The 18,574-nt window shown below is 38.0% G+C and overlaps 2 protein-coding genes across 2 annotated transcripts; one reads left to right on the forward strand and one right to left on the reverse strand.

Annotated features, from left to right (window-relative positions):
• Nucleotides 1-3,106: 3,106 nt before the first annotated feature.
• Nucleotides 3,107-6,445, reverse strand: LOC307033509 (uncharacterized protein). Its single transcript, XM_079672015.1, has 3 exons — nucleotides 5,319-6,445; nucleotides 4,924-5,206; nucleotides 3,107-4,823 (listed from the first exon to the last, which is right to left on the reverse strand). Exons 1-3 carry the CDS (start codon nucleotides 5,690-5,692, stop codon nucleotides 4,170-4,172), a joined length of 1,311 nt encoding a protein of 436 aa, XP_079528141.1. The 5' UTR covers nucleotides 5,693-6,445; the 3' UTR covers nucleotides 3,107-4,169.
• Nucleotides 6,446-7,502: 1,057 nt separating this feature from the next.
• Nucleotides 7,503-18,275, forward strand: LOC307033510 (uncharacterized protein). Its single transcript, XM_079672016.1, has 10 exons — nucleotides 7,503-8,230; nucleotides 10,031-10,126; nucleotides 10,924-11,055; nucleotides 11,174-11,336; nucleotides 11,531-11,723; nucleotides 12,412-12,480; nucleotides 13,585-13,653; nucleotides 15,931-15,999; nucleotides 16,322-16,390; nucleotides 17,076-18,275. Exons 1-10 carry the CDS (start codon nucleotides 8,173-8,175, stop codon nucleotides 17,115-17,117), a joined length of 960 nt encoding a protein of 319 aa, XP_079528142.1. The 5' UTR covers nucleotides 7,503-8,172; the 3' UTR covers nucleotides 17,118-18,275.
• The last annotated feature ends 299 nt before the right edge of the window (nucleotides 18,276-18,574 follow it).

The raw sequence follows: 18,574 nt of genomic DNA on the forward strand, positions 1-18,574 counted from the left end.
GTTTGGGGGAGATCTGATCGTCAAAGCTGTGATTCGTTCAACAGAACTGAGCCTCAGTACTCGGCGTGCTGTTATATTGTCTTCATTCTGGTTCGCTCTGCCCAGCAATCTGGTGTTACCTCTACTGTTTCTACGCGGAGCGGGAAAACTACAATGCTGCAAACAAAACACTGAATCAGGATAAGAGTTGGATTAGAATTTAAAGTTCTAAAGGTTATGAGCAGATGTAGAGAAGGCTTTGTACTGTAAGCTAACATCTGTATTGGAAATAAGTGTAAGATTAAAAGGAAATATCTGGAAATCTTCTGGAATAGCCTGTTGATAAGTAGAGCTTACTTTGGATGTGACCAAATAGTGTATATCTTACTGAGTAATGAGACGGATACTCTTGAATGTGCAGGTCAGCTTTTTGAGTTGGAAAAAAACTCAATGATTATCTTATGTTCAGTTATTGATTTTCCTTTAATTTAATTTACATTTTTGAAATTGTTTTAGCGGTTAAAGATGATTGACATGTGTGTGCATTAACCATTTCTACTGTAGTATGATGTATCTTATATTATAAGTAAATGTGGTATAATATTGTATGACATCACAACAATGTAATTTAAATTCAATATAAATAGTAGAAGACCAAAGGTAGAACCCTGTGGCACTCCATTACTGATTAAAGGCTTTTTTTTCATAACTTTTAGCTGCTAAATGTAACGTGTTAACATAATAATATTGAGACAAATATGATACTATTCCTGATGAAAGTCAAGCTAAATATCAATGTTGTTGATTGATAAGTTACTGATTTCTACATTGTTAGCACCAATTGTATCTTTAGCTGCTGATTGTTTTTGACATTTTGGAAATTCATTTTAGTGTTTTTGAAGTTTAAGATATTTAACTTTTGTTTTCACAAACCAGTTCTAATATAATGGATCTTATATTATTAGTTAATGTTGTATAATCATGTTATGGTATAACAATATATGTAATCACTTTATTTTAAAGAATGAATAAATGTCTTAATGACTTACTCTGTGTGTTCTGTTGTGCCTGTTTTAATCTACCGTAAAAAGGTATTATTAAGCATGCATGAAAAACACAGTCCTGCTCTCACCTGTGCTTCACCTTGATGACATATGTGGATTTAAATATATTTGGATCCGATCGCAGTGAACGGCAGTCAGAGAGTTTGGAGACGCTGAAGAATGATGATCAGACGAAGCTCTGCTGAGGTGGGTGATCTTTAAATACAAATAATATATATAAATATAGTTACTTTCAGATATTTTGAGATTGCATTAACTCATTTGTGTGTATTCACTTTGGAGTAGACTGTTGATGATGTTAAAGCTGATGAATTGAGATTAACTTTATTTCCAAGGGGATTTAGTTTTTTTATTTTGATTAAAACTGGTTTGCTGCTTGTTTGCACTTTAATGTTCTCACACATTAAAGGTGGGGTAGGTAATTTTGAAGAAACCGCTAGAATTTGAAAATACATAGCCGGAAAAAATCTGCCACTTCCTAGTTACTAGTTCCTATTTCCCAGGCAAAACGTTCCACCTTTGTTGACATATCACATTAAAGGAACGCTTTATAAAAAAACGTTCTGTCATCTCAGGCCTTAATAACATCCTCAAAACATCCTCTCAATGTTGCAGTTAAAACGTTATGTCTTCGTTAACCTTACACCTTATAGGAACATTATTTGAAATAATAAACATCCTAAAAAGGTTCAGATTCAAATGTTTCTTTAAAACATTATTAGAACATCTAGGTAACGTTAGCCAAAGTTGTGAGAACGTTCCCCGCTAGCTGGGATGTCTATTAGAATCGAGGACAAAGAGAATAATTAAAGTTAATAGGCATGTTGACCTTCATCCATTTACATGTAGGCAATTTGGGGTTCAGTATCTCACCCTATTTGTAATTTGGTGTTCAGAAACTTGACCGATTTTCATTTGGGGTTCAGTATCCTGACCAATTTACTATTTGGGGTTCATTATCTAGTCACATTTGGGATTTGGGGTTGAGTATCCTAACCAATTTGCAATTTGGTGTTTGGGCAGTTGATCGATTTTCATTTTGGGGTCATTTGGTAAAGATATTGAACCCTTGTCCCTTTGGTAAAGATATGGAACCCCAAATGATATATTGGGTAATAGGGGCCTCATTATCTTGTCCTATTTATAATTTGGGGTTGAGTGTCATGAGACATTTTTAATTTGGGGTTCAGAAACTTGATCGATTTTAATTTGGGGTTCAGTATCTTGCCCAATATATAATTTGCGGTTCCATGTATTTACCAATTTGCAATTTGGCGTTCTTTATCTACCAATTTGCAATTTGGAGCTAATTATCCAATCATATTTGGAATGTGGGGTTGAGTATCCTGACCAATGTGCAAGTTGGGGTTCAGTATCTTGACCAGTTTGGATTTGGAATTCACAATCTTGACAGATTTTTCATTTGGGGTTCATTATCTTGACCAGTTTGCATGGCCCTTAAATTGAGTAGTCTGTTAAGGTTCTTATATTCTCAAAATTAGTGTTGGTGGTAAATACAGCCAATAAAAACAACACATTTTTAAGAACATGATATATTTAGATATGCTGTCAGCAGCTTGCCATGCAATGCATCCTGGTCATTTATAGCACGCATTGACTAACTTTCATAGCCCTGACCTCTTATAACCTGTTAGTTCTTTCAGATCAATAGTTTTACCTTTGATTGTCATCATTGGACGCATTCCTGCGGTGCTAAAGCATATATAACACTTCGCTGTCAAAATGGCTTATCAACATATTGCCAGATGTTTGCTATAACATGATATGACATGTTTCTGCATTGTTACGCTGTCTTCTACCTTTTCCTGCACTTATGAAGTTACTGAACTTTGAAGGCAATATAAAACCTATTTAACAATTGAAAGTTTACAACATTTAAATAAAACAATGTAATAAACAACGTTATTAAAAGTAGACCCACCTTGTAAGAGTTTTTGTTTCTGACCGTTCTTCTCCTGCGTCGCCAAGTCTTTGACTGCCTTTCACTGCTTTGTGGTCCGGGTATATCCTATGTGTGTGTGTGTGTGTGTGTGTGTGTGTGTGTGTGTGTGTGTGTGTGTGTGTGTGTGTGTGTGTGTGTGTGTGTGCACCTTTGTTAATTAAGAGGACTTTTGGTATGAATACACACCGACATTAGCCAGACATTTTTTATTAACAGGACAGGGTCGGTGTCCTGCTAATAAATAAAAATTCTAAAAGCGTAGAAGTGTTTCTATATGTGTAGAAAGCTTAAATACCCCAAAAAAAAAAAAAGACCTTTTTATTCACAAAACCCAGAAATTGTGTATTTTCTGTGTGTCAGAACAGCGCTCGTACAGCTGGTTTTGGGTATTGCACCCGCTCATGAATATTCACACAGAAGGAGCTCTGATTGGCTGACTGCCGGATGGTCCTGACAATTCATGTTTCTGTGAAAAATGCTGTGTTTGTAATAATAATAATAATAATACAGTTTTTCTCAATCGCTAAACCCACTTTTTAGAATCTAAATTCATTTCTTCAAAACAAGAGCATAGCCATCTAAACAGAAACACACTTGCCATAACTCTGAATATCTTTTGCAAAATGCACTTACATGACCAAAACTGAAAATACTGGTCACAAAAAAGAATAAGTCGATCGAAACAGAACAAATTGTCCTCTAATGAGACAAATGTGTTTTCATAACTGAAACTCCGGTCACCATAATAACCCATTCTACCATAACAATATACATTTCTTGCAAAGTGCTCTAAGGCACTCAAAACTAAAAATACCCCTTCCAAAACCAGATACCTTCTCCAAAAACAAACATTTGTCAGCTCATGAGAAGACTATTTGAACAGTCATTACTAAGTGGCACACTAAATACTGACTACAATCATCAATACACAAACCTCAAGCTATCGATATTGGAAACTGAACGGAAAACTGACAAGTTGGGAGAAACAAACTTACATATAGGAAAAACAGAGTCTTACTGTAACTATGCCATTGTTTTTATTGTCTCATTTTCAGAAGAGCACCGTAACAGAAACAAAAGACGAATAGCAATACACTGGAAAAAAATAACATGGGTAAATGATGTAAATCAGCAGTAAAGCAGAGAATGAGATCTATATAACTTTACTGATCTGCTCTTTGGCGTCTGTCTGGCCACATAGCCTCATCTACGTCACAGCGTATGTCTTCCCTTGCAAGGCAGCGTGGGAAATATCTCCTTGCGTGTCGACACCACCCTTGACAGGATTCCGCAGAGATGTCCCGACAGCCAGCATTCATTGCGTCCAAAAGGGGCATTCTGTCATGAGGATGATGGTCATAAACCTTCCATCTCCAGGCAGAGAAGAACTCCTCAATGGGGTTTAGAAATGGGGAGTATGGAGGGAGGAACTCCATGGCCATGTGTGGATGAGCCTCAAACCATGCCCTCACGTCACGAGAGTGGTGGAATGCCACATTGTCCCATATGACCACGTGAACCGACCTCACTTGATCCCTCTCTTCTGGTGGCACAAGTCCGTCATACAGGACATCCAGGAAGGCAAGGACACGTTGCGTGTTATATGCTCCCATTAAAGGGATGTGAGCAAGGACGCCTTGTGTCGAGATAGCCGCACACAATGTTATGTTTCCTCCCCTTTGGCCTGGAACAAAGACTGTCGCTCTTTGCCCAATAAGGTTCCTCCCACGTCTCCTCACTTTGGAGAGGTTGAAGCCTGCTTCATCCACATATACAAAAACATGTGGTAATGCATTGCCTTCCAGCTCCATCATTCGCTAAAGAAAATGAAACAAACAGAGGACCGTTTTACATTACTGTAAGCAGTCAGACATACTAAAAATATAGGCAAGCCATCAGTGTGATTGAGGTCCTTACCTGTACATACCGGTGCCTTAAATCCTTCACACGGTCAGAGTTGCGTTCAAAAGGAACCTTATAGATCTGTTTCATTCTGAGGTGTTGCCTCTTTAACACCCGGTCAATGGTTGCAACACTTATAGACTGAATGTTACTGAAGACATCCTGGTCTGCAATTATTCTGGCCTGAATCTCCCTTAAGCGGATTTCATTGTTGGCCACAACCATATCAACAATGGCAGACTCTTGTTCTGGAGTAAAGGCCTTTCGTCTGCCACCAGAGCGGGGTGCTCTTTCAGTTCTATCAATAAATATTTGAGAATGTTATGTACTGTAATATAAAAACAGTGATCGAAACCTACATCAAAATAGAAATGCATGAAGTGCTGTAAAAAAGGGTTACAGTAGCTTACCTATTTTCGTGCCTGAAGATCCTAATAATGGATGCCACTGTTGATCTCGGTATATTGGGCTGAACCCTTTGGCCAGCCTCACTGAGGGACATGCCATGGTTTATGACGTGGTCCACAATAGTTGCACGGGTGTTGTCCGAAACTACTGTTCGCATTGGTCCCCTTTCAACTCTTCCACCACGCATACGTACAGCCCTCCCTCTTCCTCTCTGAACATGAGGGTTCCCTCTTCCTCTCTGAACATCAGCTCTCCCTCTTCCTCTCTGAACATCAGCTCTCCCTCTTCCTCTCTGAACATCAGCCCTCCCTCTTCCTCGCTGAACAACAGGGTTCCTTCTTCCTCTCAGAGCTCCTCTACCTACTCGATCAGCCATTTTGTTTACACAAACATCTTACTGAAGTGAGGGAGGTCTTTTATAGGATTCTCACTAATTACAATTACTATAGGAAATTCATTGATGTCAGCTGTGAGCAATTCATTTACATGGAAGTGAAGTACTCAATTCACCCCAATACAAAAAAAAACATTTCTCAATGTGCAAAAAGGAAAAGACCACAATTACTGACTGTAAAAATGTTGTATCAGCTATAGCTAATCCTCCCCATATGAACATCTCAAAGACCTATGCAAGTCATATCAACACTATTATAGCTTTACCGGCACCATTTAAAAAAATATTTTAAGTACAGTCATGCAAATTCTATCATGTAAATGTTTTCAATGTAACATCATTACTGTAAGGTATACAGTACATTCCATGGAGTTACCTTTTTCAATGGGGTGATTGACTGATAACAAGTGTTAATATTTTGCACATCAAGTGTCAATTAGTGTAGCTATGGTCTAAGTTTATGAGGAAGTGTTATCCACTGTGAGAAGATTATTTGTTGTTTTGTAGACATGAGTTACACAACAGATTTTTGATCTTTGTGTAGAGAATTGTAACTTCAGTTAGAGAATTGTGTGATCTGTTTTGCAAAACACTGCTTAGCATCTGCATTTTGTGTGATATCAATGAGAAATGGTATACTGTTGTAGAGAAATGGTTTTCTGTTTCGATGGCTGTGCTGTTGGTTTGATGAAAGGAATTTTGATTCTAAATAGTGGGTTTAGCGATTGAGAAAAACTGTAATAATAATAATAATAACATAATATTAATTAATTATTATTATGTTATTATTATTATTATTATCATTATTATTATTATTATTATTATTATTATTATTATTATTATTATTATTATTATGTCTAATACTACCTACATTTCATTGCACCTTTACTATAGCTTTTATCTGATAATATACTTTTAGGGACTCAGTGTTTTAGTAGTCCATATCGGTCTTTGTCTCAAGACCACTTTTTTGAGGTCTTGTCTTTGAATTGACTGCATTTTACCATTGTATTATTTCATTCTTAGACAAGGCTGAATTTATACCAAGACTGCTCAAGATCTTAACTGCAGGGATATTACATAACTTCCATTGTCAGATGTAATTGTTTATTTGTTATTTATTGTTATTGGATATAAAAATGCATGCCCAACATAGAGTACACCACCTTGTGCCCTTAGTAAAAATGTGGATGTTGTTTTGTCAAAGTAGTCCTTCAATATAAATAAATGCTCACAAAATGGTTCAGAAATGTAAAATCAGGATATACATATCTCTCTCCGAACACATATCTATCATTGCACACATAAATGTGTATTGTTTTATGTAAATGTGAAAAATTCCACATTTATCCACATTTTTTATCAACACATGAATATTTATTGCTTTTTATGTATAAAGTGCTCTGCATTTCATACACGAAAGGCTAGTTTGTGAATGCAGGTTGAATAGTTTCTATATAAATGTAACAACACAAAATATATCTTTAATGAAAATTGCTAACACTTGAATTAAAATTCTTGTGGATATCTATTACAAACATTCTTGTGTGGATCTAAAACATTTTTAGAAACAAACCACATTTATGCAGATAGAGAAATGTATATGTAAATCCTCATTCTACCATGTGTGAATCATTATGTGTGCATTTATTTATATTGTGACTGATCCATAGTCAACGCTGCCCGTCCCCCCGTCATATGTAGAACAATATTGAAAATTGTATTGTGTTAGGTGGATGGTAAAACATAGACAAAGAGTGCTGAATTAAGATTGTAAGACTAATTTCAGCCCATTAGCGTCTGTTTGTATTTGTTTGCTCAAAGCAAACAACATTCCCACTCATACGACACTCATCTCTGCAATACTTCTAGAATAGAATTGGGAGGGATGAAACCCTCTTTAATAGTCTCACATGCAGAGCACACAGCACACAGTGAAATTTGGCCTCTGCATTTAACCCATCCTAGTACCAGGAGCCTAGTACTAGGAGCAGTGGGAAGCTAGTGGGCAGCTAGTGTACAGCGCCCGGGGAGCAATGAAAGTGAGGGGGTAAGGGGGGTGTCCGGTACCTTGCTCAAGGGCACCACGGCAGAGCAGGAGGTGAACTGGGACCTCTCCAAGTAGTGGTCCACACTCCATATTTTAGGTCTGGTCGGGGACTTGAACCGGCGACCCTACGGCTCCCAGTCCAAGCCCCCTATGACTGAGCCACTACCCATCCAACACATTTACAAACCGAAATTCAGGTGAAGTTAGGATTTTGTGTAAAACATAAATAAAAACAGACTACAATGCTTTTCTAATTGTTGTTGACCTATATTCAGTTGAATCCACTACAAATACAAGATGTTTAATATTCAAACTGATAAACTGTTTAATATTCTTTCATTTTGAATTTGATTACTGCAACACGTTTCATAAAGCTGGGACAGTGTCAACAAAAGACTGGGAAAGTTGAAGAATGCTACAAAAATCCCAGTTTGGAACATTCCCCAGGTCAACAGGTGAACTGGAAACAGGTGAGTGTCATGATTGGGTATAAAAGAAGCCTCAAATATTTTCAAGCAAGGATGGGGCGAGGTTCCCCACTTTGTGAAGAACTGCGTGAGCAAATAGTCCAACAGTTTAAGAACAACGTTTCTCAACGTACAATTGAGAGGAAATTAGGGATTCCATCATTCTGGTTTGGTGTGAAAGTGGCAACAGAGAACTGTTCGGGCTCCATGCTGGTTCAACAGCGGTTCGCAATTGGTTCTCAATGTTGAACCAGTTTGCTTTTCCGCTGACCAGAGCCTCCTGTATGAGCTACGTCATCACGTCGCTGTTAACGCCGCGGCGTAAAGCCTACATCACAACAACAATGGCGTCTTACATCGGAGCTGTGCTTCTGTTGCTCTTAAGCTTATGAAGCATGATTGAATTGAAGAACAACTTGTGCACCTTTCAGGGATTCAAACTTGTTGTTTTGGAACCCCCTATTTAGTTTTTCACCTGCTGGGCCCAGAGTAAAATGCTTTGGTGAGCATAAACTAGAGGGGAACAGCAAACACCAGTGTGATTTTGGTGAAGTTGTGACTATCTTGGACAAAGATATAGGGGGGGGGGGGATCCAAATCCGGCAGCACCTGCTCTGCTGGATTTGGAAGCCCCTCTTTAATTTTGTACCTGCTGGGCCCAGAGTAAAATGCTTTTGTGAGCACACACTAGAGGGGAACAGGCAACAGTGTGATTTTGGTGACGTTGTGACTGTCCTGGACAAAGTTGTAGGGGGGGTGCCATATCTAGCAGGAGAAATACCTGCTCTGCTGAACATGTTATGTAGAGAACAGTGCAGATCTTCCCTATTGACACCAGTAAAAACCTAGTCTAAAATAAGGAACATTAATAGTGTGATAGAGGCACAGATATAAGATCAATAATACACTTTATTTTAGGGCACCTTTCAAAACATTCAATGTCACTTCAAAATAAAATAAAAAATAAAATATGAGTGGCATTACAATACAAACATGTGTTGAGTAGGAAATCACAGAGGACAATCACATTCAAAGGAGCAATTAAAGTGAGTGAAGCCAGTTTGAAAAAATTATCTTTGAGGCTTGATTGAAAATAACACATTGTCTGACATGATCATATATGTTATATCATTACTGTTATATAATTGCTTACTATTCGTGGTTATCAAGTATCAGACACTTAAACAACAGCGAAGGTTTTAAGAAATAGGACTATACTGACAAATTACATATTATCCTGTCATTGTCTGTGCTGAAGGAGGAACATAACAGAGTGGGACTACACTTAAAAACGGAAGTTTGTTCCAATACGAAGATTGTGACAGATCTGAAAAGTGTCCTTAAAACGAGCCTCCTCGCAATTGTATGCACATTATTTATTCAACCGTTTGCTGTTTAATCTGATGGGAAATAAATATATCATTCAAAAGATGCACGTCCTCGCGAACAGGGCTTCAATCTACGGCAAGGCTTCAATCTACGGCATAACACCGGCATTGCTGACTCTTCTCAGCCTCTCAAATCATATTAAATTGATCCTTTTTCCATTAAAGGGAAACACTGCTTTAGCAAGGGAGCACCACGTTCCCAGCAGGTAACCACGAAAATTATTTCAGTGTCCGGCCCGGGCCGAGCAGGCATCATCATATGTCCGAAAAATAGGCAGAGTATCCGGATTACATGGAGCTCAGCTCAATGTTACAATAAGTTATAATTTATAAGGTAACTTTACCTTTGTTTACATGCATCCAATCATGAATGTATACATTTGCCCTTAATAATATTTTGACGTTTGGGAATCAGCATTCCGTGGAAATTCACAAGGGGGAGGGACTCCCCGGACTGCGGTGGCAGTGAGGCCATATTCGCATTTCATTCCCCAGACGTCACAAGTTCAAGGTAGGACTGGTGTAAAAAATTAAATGACACTGCTAATGTTATCTTTTAATTCTTGTTTCGAAGCTTGTCACTCTTTTTATATTGGAAGCTTGTTGAAACTGTATGGAATGACAGGTTTTAGGGTAAAACGTTAGCAGCTACGGCTAATGCTAGCTTATTTGGGGACACATGTCAGCATTCATCTAGTCAGTAGGCCTACATTTGCGTTTTTTATTCCAAATAATGTTATTTAAGGCAGTTTTTTCCATACATTTATTGAGCAACCATTTGTAGATAATATTGATGAGTTTAATTCATCCTGGTAAGTTCCAACTCCATGTGAGTTGGAACTTAAAAGTAAAAGTAGCATGCTTCAAAGACATAGCATGCTTCACAGACATAGCTGTTAGCCCGTTGCTGTGTTAACAGTGAACTATGCTCTGATTAAGTTGATGAAATATCTCAGATATTTAGCGTGATTGCTGACTGTTACCTATGTTATTGCCGTCTTATAATCACAGCTTTCCATGTCTTACATTTGTCTGCACTTTTCAAGCTGTTAGCTGCTGGAAGCAGCCAGTTAGTTAGCCATCTGTTTCTGCATCTGAATTTAAAGTTCATTTAAACCCATACAGCGTAACAGCGTTAACACTGGTTGAGATTTTGAGGGAAGCATCCAGTGAAAATATGAAGCTGAACAGTTTATTTAGTTTATAGATGCCAAATGCAGTGACTTATCAGCCATTGTTACACATATTAAGCTGTTTCAGTGGCATGGCTTTCATAGATAATCAAAGGTTCTGTTTTCTCACCAACAGTGAAAATAATGGATATGACATCAGCAAGACCTCGGAGAGCAAAGATTAAACCGCGAGAAGAGGCTGCACATTTTTCATCCGTGTGCAAAGACAAGGATGGATTTGATGTGAAATTCATCAATTCCTATAAAGGTGAGTGACAAAAGTATTTTGTCACTATTTTGTGTACTATTCTTGTCATGAGCATGACAAATGTGTATTGTTTTTTAACCTCATCACTTCTCCTGACCCATCCTCTGATCTTTGTTAGGTCGAGGAGTTTTCAGCTGCCGACCGTTTCAAAATGGAGACTTCCTCATTGAATACAGAGGGGAAGTCATTACAAAGTCTGAACGTGAAAACCGGCATAAACTATATCATAATGCACTCAAGGTTTTCATGTTCGACTTTCGTTTTAATGGACAAGAGTTATGGTAGGTAAATATTGTAATGTTATTTCTAAATGTGTAGTTACCCAGACATACAAACACTGCTATATTGATGTTAAGTTGGGCATACAGTGTACATTTTGAGACTTTTTTTGTCTATATGTATTTAATCTAATGCTAGTTTGCTGTGGTTGTAATACTGTTAGTTTGTAATCAGAATTGTGTCCTTGCCCAATCAGTGTTGATGCTGCCAAAGAGGACAACTCCCTAGGGAGACTTGTCAACGATGACCATGTGAACCCGAACTGCAAAATGAAATTGATCAAAGTGGATGGAAAGCCCCATCTTTGTCTTTTTGCACTCAAAGACATCAGTCCCGGACAAGAGATAGCTTATGACTACAGCGATTCTGATTGGCCATGGAGATGCAGGGTAATTATGAATGGTGGCTTGTATCATCACTGCTATGTAAATCTATCATTTAACACTATTTTCACAATAAACTTAGCTCTGCCATGTCCAATATGTTAGTCACATGGAAAATTGAACAGTTCTATAAGAAATGCTATTAATACATAAGATGATTTTAAATTATGGCCATTGACTTGATGACCTGTTATTGAACTATGAGGTGGATATTGTGTGTTAACTCACAACAAGAGCCAGTAAAGCATTTGTGTACTACTATGGATGTTTAGTGATTCAACTTGGTCCTTCTTCATCCCCAAGATTTCCACTGAGACTCTGCATGAAGATGGTGCCATGACATCTGAGTCCCATTGTGATGACATTCAACAGGTGAGTTAACCACAACTCAATGTTGGTATTAGTTACATGTTTCTTTCCAGTTATAAACCATGTAGACTGGATTTGAATTGTGAGGTTCGATACACAGGTCCTATGTATCACTCTACCGGACCGCTTTAGACATTAAGAGGACTGTGTGTCAATGCCTTTTTTCTTCTTACTGTTAAACTGAATGATCATACTCTTTAGATATTACATACTATAATCAGTGTCTTTCTACATGATTGTGTTAACTCACAACAAGAGCCAGTAAAGCATTTGTGTACTACTATGGATGTTTAGTGATTCAACTTGGTCCTTCTTCATCCCCAAGATTTCCACTGAGACTCTGCATGAAGATGCTGCCATGACATCTGAGTCCCATTGTGATGACATTCAACAGGTGAGTTAACCACAACTCAATGTTGGTATTAGTTACATGTTTCTTTCCAGTTATAAACCATGTAGACTGGATTTGAATTGTGAGGTTCGATACACAGGTCCTGTGTATCACTCTACTGGACCGCTTTAGACACTAAGAGGACTGTGTGTCAATGCCTTTTTTCTTCTTACTGTTAAACTGAATGATCATACTCTTTAGATATTACATACTATAATCAGTGTCTTTCTACATGATTGTGTTAACTCACAACAAGAGCCAGTAAAGCATTTGTGTACTACTATGGATGTTTAGTGATTAAACTTTGTCCTTATTCATCCCCAAGATTTCCACTGAGACTCTGCATGAAGATGCTGCCATGACATCTGAGTCCCATTGTGATGACATTCAACAGGTGAGTTAACCACAACTCAATGTTGGTATTAGTTACATGTTTCTTTCCAGTTATAAACCATGTAGACTGGATTTGAATTGTGAGGTTCGATACACAGGTCCTGTGTATTACTCTACTGGACCGCTTTAGACACTAAGAGGACTGTGTGTCAATGCTGTTTTTCTTCTTACTGTTAAACTGAATGATCATACTCTTTAGATATTACATACTATAATCAGTGTCTTTCTACATGATTGTGTTAACTCACAACAAGAGCCATTAAAGCATTTGTGTACTACTATGGATGTTTAGTGATTCAACTTGGTCCTTCTTCATCCCCAAGATTTCCACTGAGACTCTGCATGAAGATGCTGCCATGACATCTGAGTCCCATTGTGATGACATTCAACAGGTGAGTTAACCACAACTCAATGTTGGTATTAGTTACATGTTTCTTTCCAGTTATAAACCATGTAGACTGGATTTGAATTGTGAGGTTCGATACACAGGTCCTGTGTATCACTCTACTGGACCGCTTTAGACATTAAGAGGACTGTGTGTCAATGCCTTTTTTCTTCTTACTGTTAAACTGAATGATCATACTCTTTAGATATTACATACTATAATCAGTGTCTTTCTACATGATTGTGTTAACTCACAACAAGAGCCAGTAAAGCATTTGTGTACTACTATGGATGTTTAGTGATTCAACTTTGTCCTTCTTCATCCCCAAGATTTCCACTGAGACTCTGCATGAAGATGCTGCCATGACATCTGAGTCCCATTGTGATGACATTCAACAGGTGAGTTAACCACAACTCAATGTTGGTATTAGTTACATGTTTCTTTCCAGTTATAAACCATGTAGACTGGATTTGAATTGTGAGGTTCGATACACAGGTCCTGTGTATCACTCTACCGGACCGCTTTAGACATTAAGAGGACTGTGTGTCAATGCCTTTTTTCTTCTTACTGTTAAACTGAATGATCATACTCTTTAGATATTACATACTATAATCAGTGTCTTTCTACATGATTGTGTTAACTCACAACAAGAGCCAGTAAAGCATTTGTGTACTACTATGGATGTTTAGTGATTCAACTTGGTCCTTCTTCATCCCCAAGATTTCCACTGAGACTCTGCATGAAGATGCTGCCATGACATCTGAGTCCCATTGTGATGACATTCAACAGGTGAGTTAACCACAACTCAATGTTGGTATTAGTTACATGTTTCTTTCCAGTTATAAACCATGTAGACTGGATTTGAATTGTGAGGTTCGATACACAGGTCCTGTGTATCACTCTACTGGACCGCTTTAGACACTAAGAGGACTGTGTGTCAATGCCTTTTTTCTTCTTACTGTTAAACTGAATGATCATACTCTTTAGATATTACATACTATAATCAGTGTCTTTCTACATGATTGTGTTAACTCACAACAAGAGCCAGTAAAGCATTTGTGTACTACTATGGATGTTTAGTGATTAAACTTTGTCCTTATTCATCCCCAAGATTTCCACTGAGACTCTGCATGAAGATGCTGCCATGACATCTGAGTCCCATTGTGATGACATTCAACAGGTGAGTTAACCACAACTCAATGTTGGTATTAGTTACATGTTTCTTTCCAGTTATAAACCATGTAGACTGGATTTGAATTGTGAGGTTCGATACACAGGTCCTGTGTATTACTCTACTGGACCGCTTTAGACACTAAGAGGACTGTGTGTCAATGCTGTTTTTCTTCTTACTGTTAAACTGAATGATCATACTCTTTAGATATTACATACTATAATCAGTGTCTTTCTACATGATTGTGCTAACTCACAACAAGAGCCATTAAAGCATTTGTGTACTACTATGGATGTTTAGTGATTCAACTTGGTCCTTCTTCATCCCCAAGATTTCCACTGAGACTCTGCATGAAGATGCTGCCATGACATCTGAGTCCCATTGTGATGACATTCAACAGGTGAGTTAACCACAACTCAATGTTGGTATTAGTTACATGTTTCTTTCCAGTTATAAACCATGTAGACTGGATTTGAATTGTGAGGTTCGATACACAGGTCCTGTGTATCACTCTACTGGACCGCTTTAGACATTAAGAGGACTGTGTGTCAATGCCTTTTTTCTTCTTACTGTTAAACTGAATGATCATACTCTTTAGATATTACATACTATAATCAGTGTCTTTCTACATGATTGTGTTAACTCACAACAAGAGCCAGTAAAGCATTTGTGTACTACTATGGATGTTTAGTGATTCAACTTTGTCCTTCTTCATCCCCAAGATTTCCACTGAGACTCTGCATGAAGATGCTGCCATGACATCTGAGTCCCATTGTGATGACATTCAACAGGTGAGTTAACCACAACTCAATGTTGGTATTAGTTACATGTTTCTTTCCAGTTATAAACCATGTAGACTGGATTTGAATTGTGAGGTTCGATACACAGGTCCTGTGTATCACTCTACCGGACCGCTTTAGACATTAAGAGGACTGTGTGTCAATGCCTTTTTTCTTCTTACTGTTAAACTGAATGATCATACTCTTTAGATATTACATACTATAATCAGTGTCTTTCTACATGATTGTGTTAACTCACAACAAGAGCCAGTAAAGCATTTGTGTACTACTATGGATGTTTAGTGATTCAACTTGGTCCTTCTTCATCCCCAAGATTTCCACTGAGACTCTGCATGAAGATGCTGCCATGACATCTGAGTCCCATTGTGATGACATTCAACAGGTGAGTTAACCACAACTCAATGTTGGTATTAGTTACATGTTTCTTTCCAGTTATAAACCATGTAGACTGGATTTGAATTGTGAGGTTCGATACACAGGTCCTGTGTATCACTCTACTGGACCGCTTTAGACATTAAGAGGACTGTGTGTCAATGCTGTTTTTCTTCTTACTGTTAAACTGAATGATCATACTCTTTAGATATTACATACTATAATCAGTGTCTTTCTACATGATTGTGTTAACTCACAACAAGAGCCAGTAAAGCATTTGTGTACTACTATGGATGTTTAGTGATTCAACTTGGTCCTTCTTCATCCCCAAGATTTCCACTGAGACTCTGCATGAAGATGCTGCCATGACATCTGAGTCCCATTGTGATGACATTCAACAGGTGAGTTAACCACAACTCAATGTTGGTATTAGTTACATGTTTCTTTCCAGTTATAAACCATGTAGACTGGATTTGAATTGTGAGGTTCGATACACAGGTCCTGTGTATCACTCTACTGGACCGCTTTAGACACTAAGAGGACTGTGTGTCAATGCCTTTTTTCTTCTTACTGTTAAACTGAATGATCATACTCTTTAGATATTACATACTATAATCAGTGTCTTTCTACATGATTGTGTTAACTCACAACAAGAGCCAGTAAAGCATTTGTGTACTACTATGGATGTTTAGTGATTCAACTTGGTCCTTCTTCATCCCCAAGATTTCCACTGAGACTCTGCATGAAGATGCTGCCATGACATCTGAGTCCCATTGTGATGACATTCAACAGGTGAGTTAACCACAACTCAATGTTGGTATTAGTTACATGTTTCTTTCCAGTTATAAACCATGTAGACTGGATTTGAATTGTGAGGTTCGATACACAGGTCCTGTGTATCACTCTACTGGACCGCTTTAGACATTAAGAGGACTGTGTGTCAATGCTGTTTTTCTTCTTACTGTTAAACTGAATGATCATACTCTTTAGATATTACATACTATAATCAGTGTCTTTCTACATGATTGTGTTAACTCACAACAAGAGCCAGTAAAGCATTTGTGTACTACTATGGATGTTTAGTGATTCAACTTGGTCCTTCTTCATCCCCAAGATTTCCACTGAGACTCTGCATGAAGATGGTGCCATGACATCTGAGTCCCATTGTGATTACATTCAACAGGTGAGTTAACCACAACTCAATGTTGGTATTAGTTACATGTTTCTTTCCAGTTATAAACCATGTAGACTGGATTTGAATTGTGAGGTTCGATACACAGGTCCTGTGTATCACTCTACCGGACCGCTTTAGACATTAAGAGGACTGTGTGTCAATGCCTTTTTTCTTCTTACTGTTAAACTGAATGATCATACTCTTTAGATATTACATACTATACTACCATACTACCATACTACCATACTACTAAAATACGTGTTAACGTGTTTACCATTGACTGATCTCTTTTTCTGTTTGTAGAGTCACTTGAAAATGCTGTGGAGAGGAATCCCAGCAGGATGAAAAAACAGAAGTGGTCTCCAAAAGAGGTGGCAGCAGTTTTGAGACACTTTAATGCACACATTGCCAAGGGGAAATTGGCGACAATGATAGAATGCAGACAGTGCCAAGCTACAGAGCATCCTATTCTGGCTGGTCGCTCTTTGCAAAATGTTAGAGACTTTGTCAGGAACCAAGGCACGACTCAGAAGAAGAAAGCACTGCTACAAAAAAGATGACATTTAATCGGACAGTTCACAGTTAAACTTTAATTATTATGTTACATGTAGGAGCAATGTTTTATTATAAGGATAATTACAAGATTAAAGCTGTTATGTTAGGAGAATAAAAATGAAATCATTCCGGGGGCTGAGGGGTTGTTGCAGCACATAGTTATATTGAAGGATTGGAACTTCACGGATCAAACACTCATAAACCAAACGTTGCTAAAACAGAAACTAACTACCGTAATAAGGTAAACAACTATCCACAATCCAATTTCATCAAAACAACTTCACACCCGCCGCCCTCTGAGCTGGACAAATCACACAGGTGTCTCTCTGCAGCCAGAGGAGAGAGGAGGGGTCAGGGACCGTCTACGAAGATACTATACTCAATAACTCCTCAGTTGCTTACACTACACATGCAAGTCTGCGGAAATAGGTGGTTTTAGTAGTTTATTTGCAGTATTTTTTTCAGTGTTGCACTTTGTAGACGGTCCCTGACCCCTCCTCTCTCCTCTGGCTGCAGACAGACACCTGTGTTATGTGTCCAGCTTGGAGTGCGGCGGGTGTGAAGTTGTTTTGATGAAAATTGGATTGTGGATAGTTGTTTACCTTATTACGGTAGTTGTATTTTAGCAAAGTTTTGTTTATGAGTGTTTGATCCGTTCCAGTTCCAATCTGTCAATATAACTTCCTTGAAGATCTGCTGCAACGACCCCTCAGCCCCCAGGATAATGTCATCTTTATTCTCCTAACATAGCAACTTTAATCTCGTAATTATGAGTTTATTCTCCTATCTTTTCTTTTTTGTGTGGTCCTAATCCTCTGTTGTTCCAAGGTGGAAGGAGAGTTATATGTTTCAAATAATGAAGATTTAGTCTTCGCTCAATTTTCATGTGAGAAAATGTTACTGTATGTGAAAATAACCATTAAACTTGGCTCATTGTTCACTGTGCAAGGTGCAATACGCCCTTTTGTGTCAGCTTTTAAAAGGTAATGCTCCAAGTAGATGAGCAGTCTTGTAGGGCAAATAGCATTTTGTATTAGTGATAAACCAGTTCCGTCACTTTGCTATAAAATCGGTTCTTTTCATATCGATGATGTAATTGCAATTAGCAGTGCTGCAAATATAAGCATTTACTTGCAAATGTTTTTAATTCGTCTCGGAAGACCTGCTTGTAGTATACCCCTCTGGAGAGTATTAGAATGTGGTTCTACATTTGCATGAAAACAACAGATTGGAAACAGGAGGCAAGC

This window comes from Notothenia rossii, assembly GCF_949606895.1.
Source record: "Notothenia rossii genome assembly, chromosome: 3".
Lineage (NCBI taxonomy): Eukaryota > Metazoa > Chordata > Actinopteri > Perciformes > Nototheniidae > Notothenia > Notothenia rossii.

What these genes read in the sequence shown, in the direction of transcription:
- LOC307033509 (XM_079672015.1), bottom strand. Translation starts at nt 5,692, where the DNA reads ATGGCTGATCGAGTAGGTAGAGGAGCTCTGAGAGGAAGAAGGAACCCT. An exon ending in ATCTTCAGGCACGAAAATAG is followed by an intron (nt 5,207 to 5,318) that starts GTAAGCTACTGT and finishes ATTTATTGATAG; the next exon opens with AACTGAAAGAGCACCCCGCT. An exon ending in TAAGGCACCGGTATGTACAG is followed by an intron (nt 4,824 to 4,923) that starts GTAAGGACCTCA and finishes CATTTTCTTTAG; the next exon opens with CGAATGATGGAGCTGGAAGG.
- LOC307033510 (XM_079672016.1), top strand. Translation starts at nt 8,173, where the DNA reads ATGCTACAAAAATCCCAGTTTGGAACATTCCCCAGGTCAACAGGTGAA. An exon ending in ATTGTGATGACATTCAACAG is followed by an intron (nt 12,481 to 13,584) that starts GTGAGTTAACCA and finishes TTCATCCCCAAG; the next exon opens with ATTTCCACTGAGACTCTGCA. An exon ending in ATTGTGATGACATTCAACAG is followed by an intron (nt 13,654 to 15,930) that starts GTGAGTTAACCA and finishes TTCATCCCCAAG; the next exon opens with ATTTCCACTGAGACTCTGCA.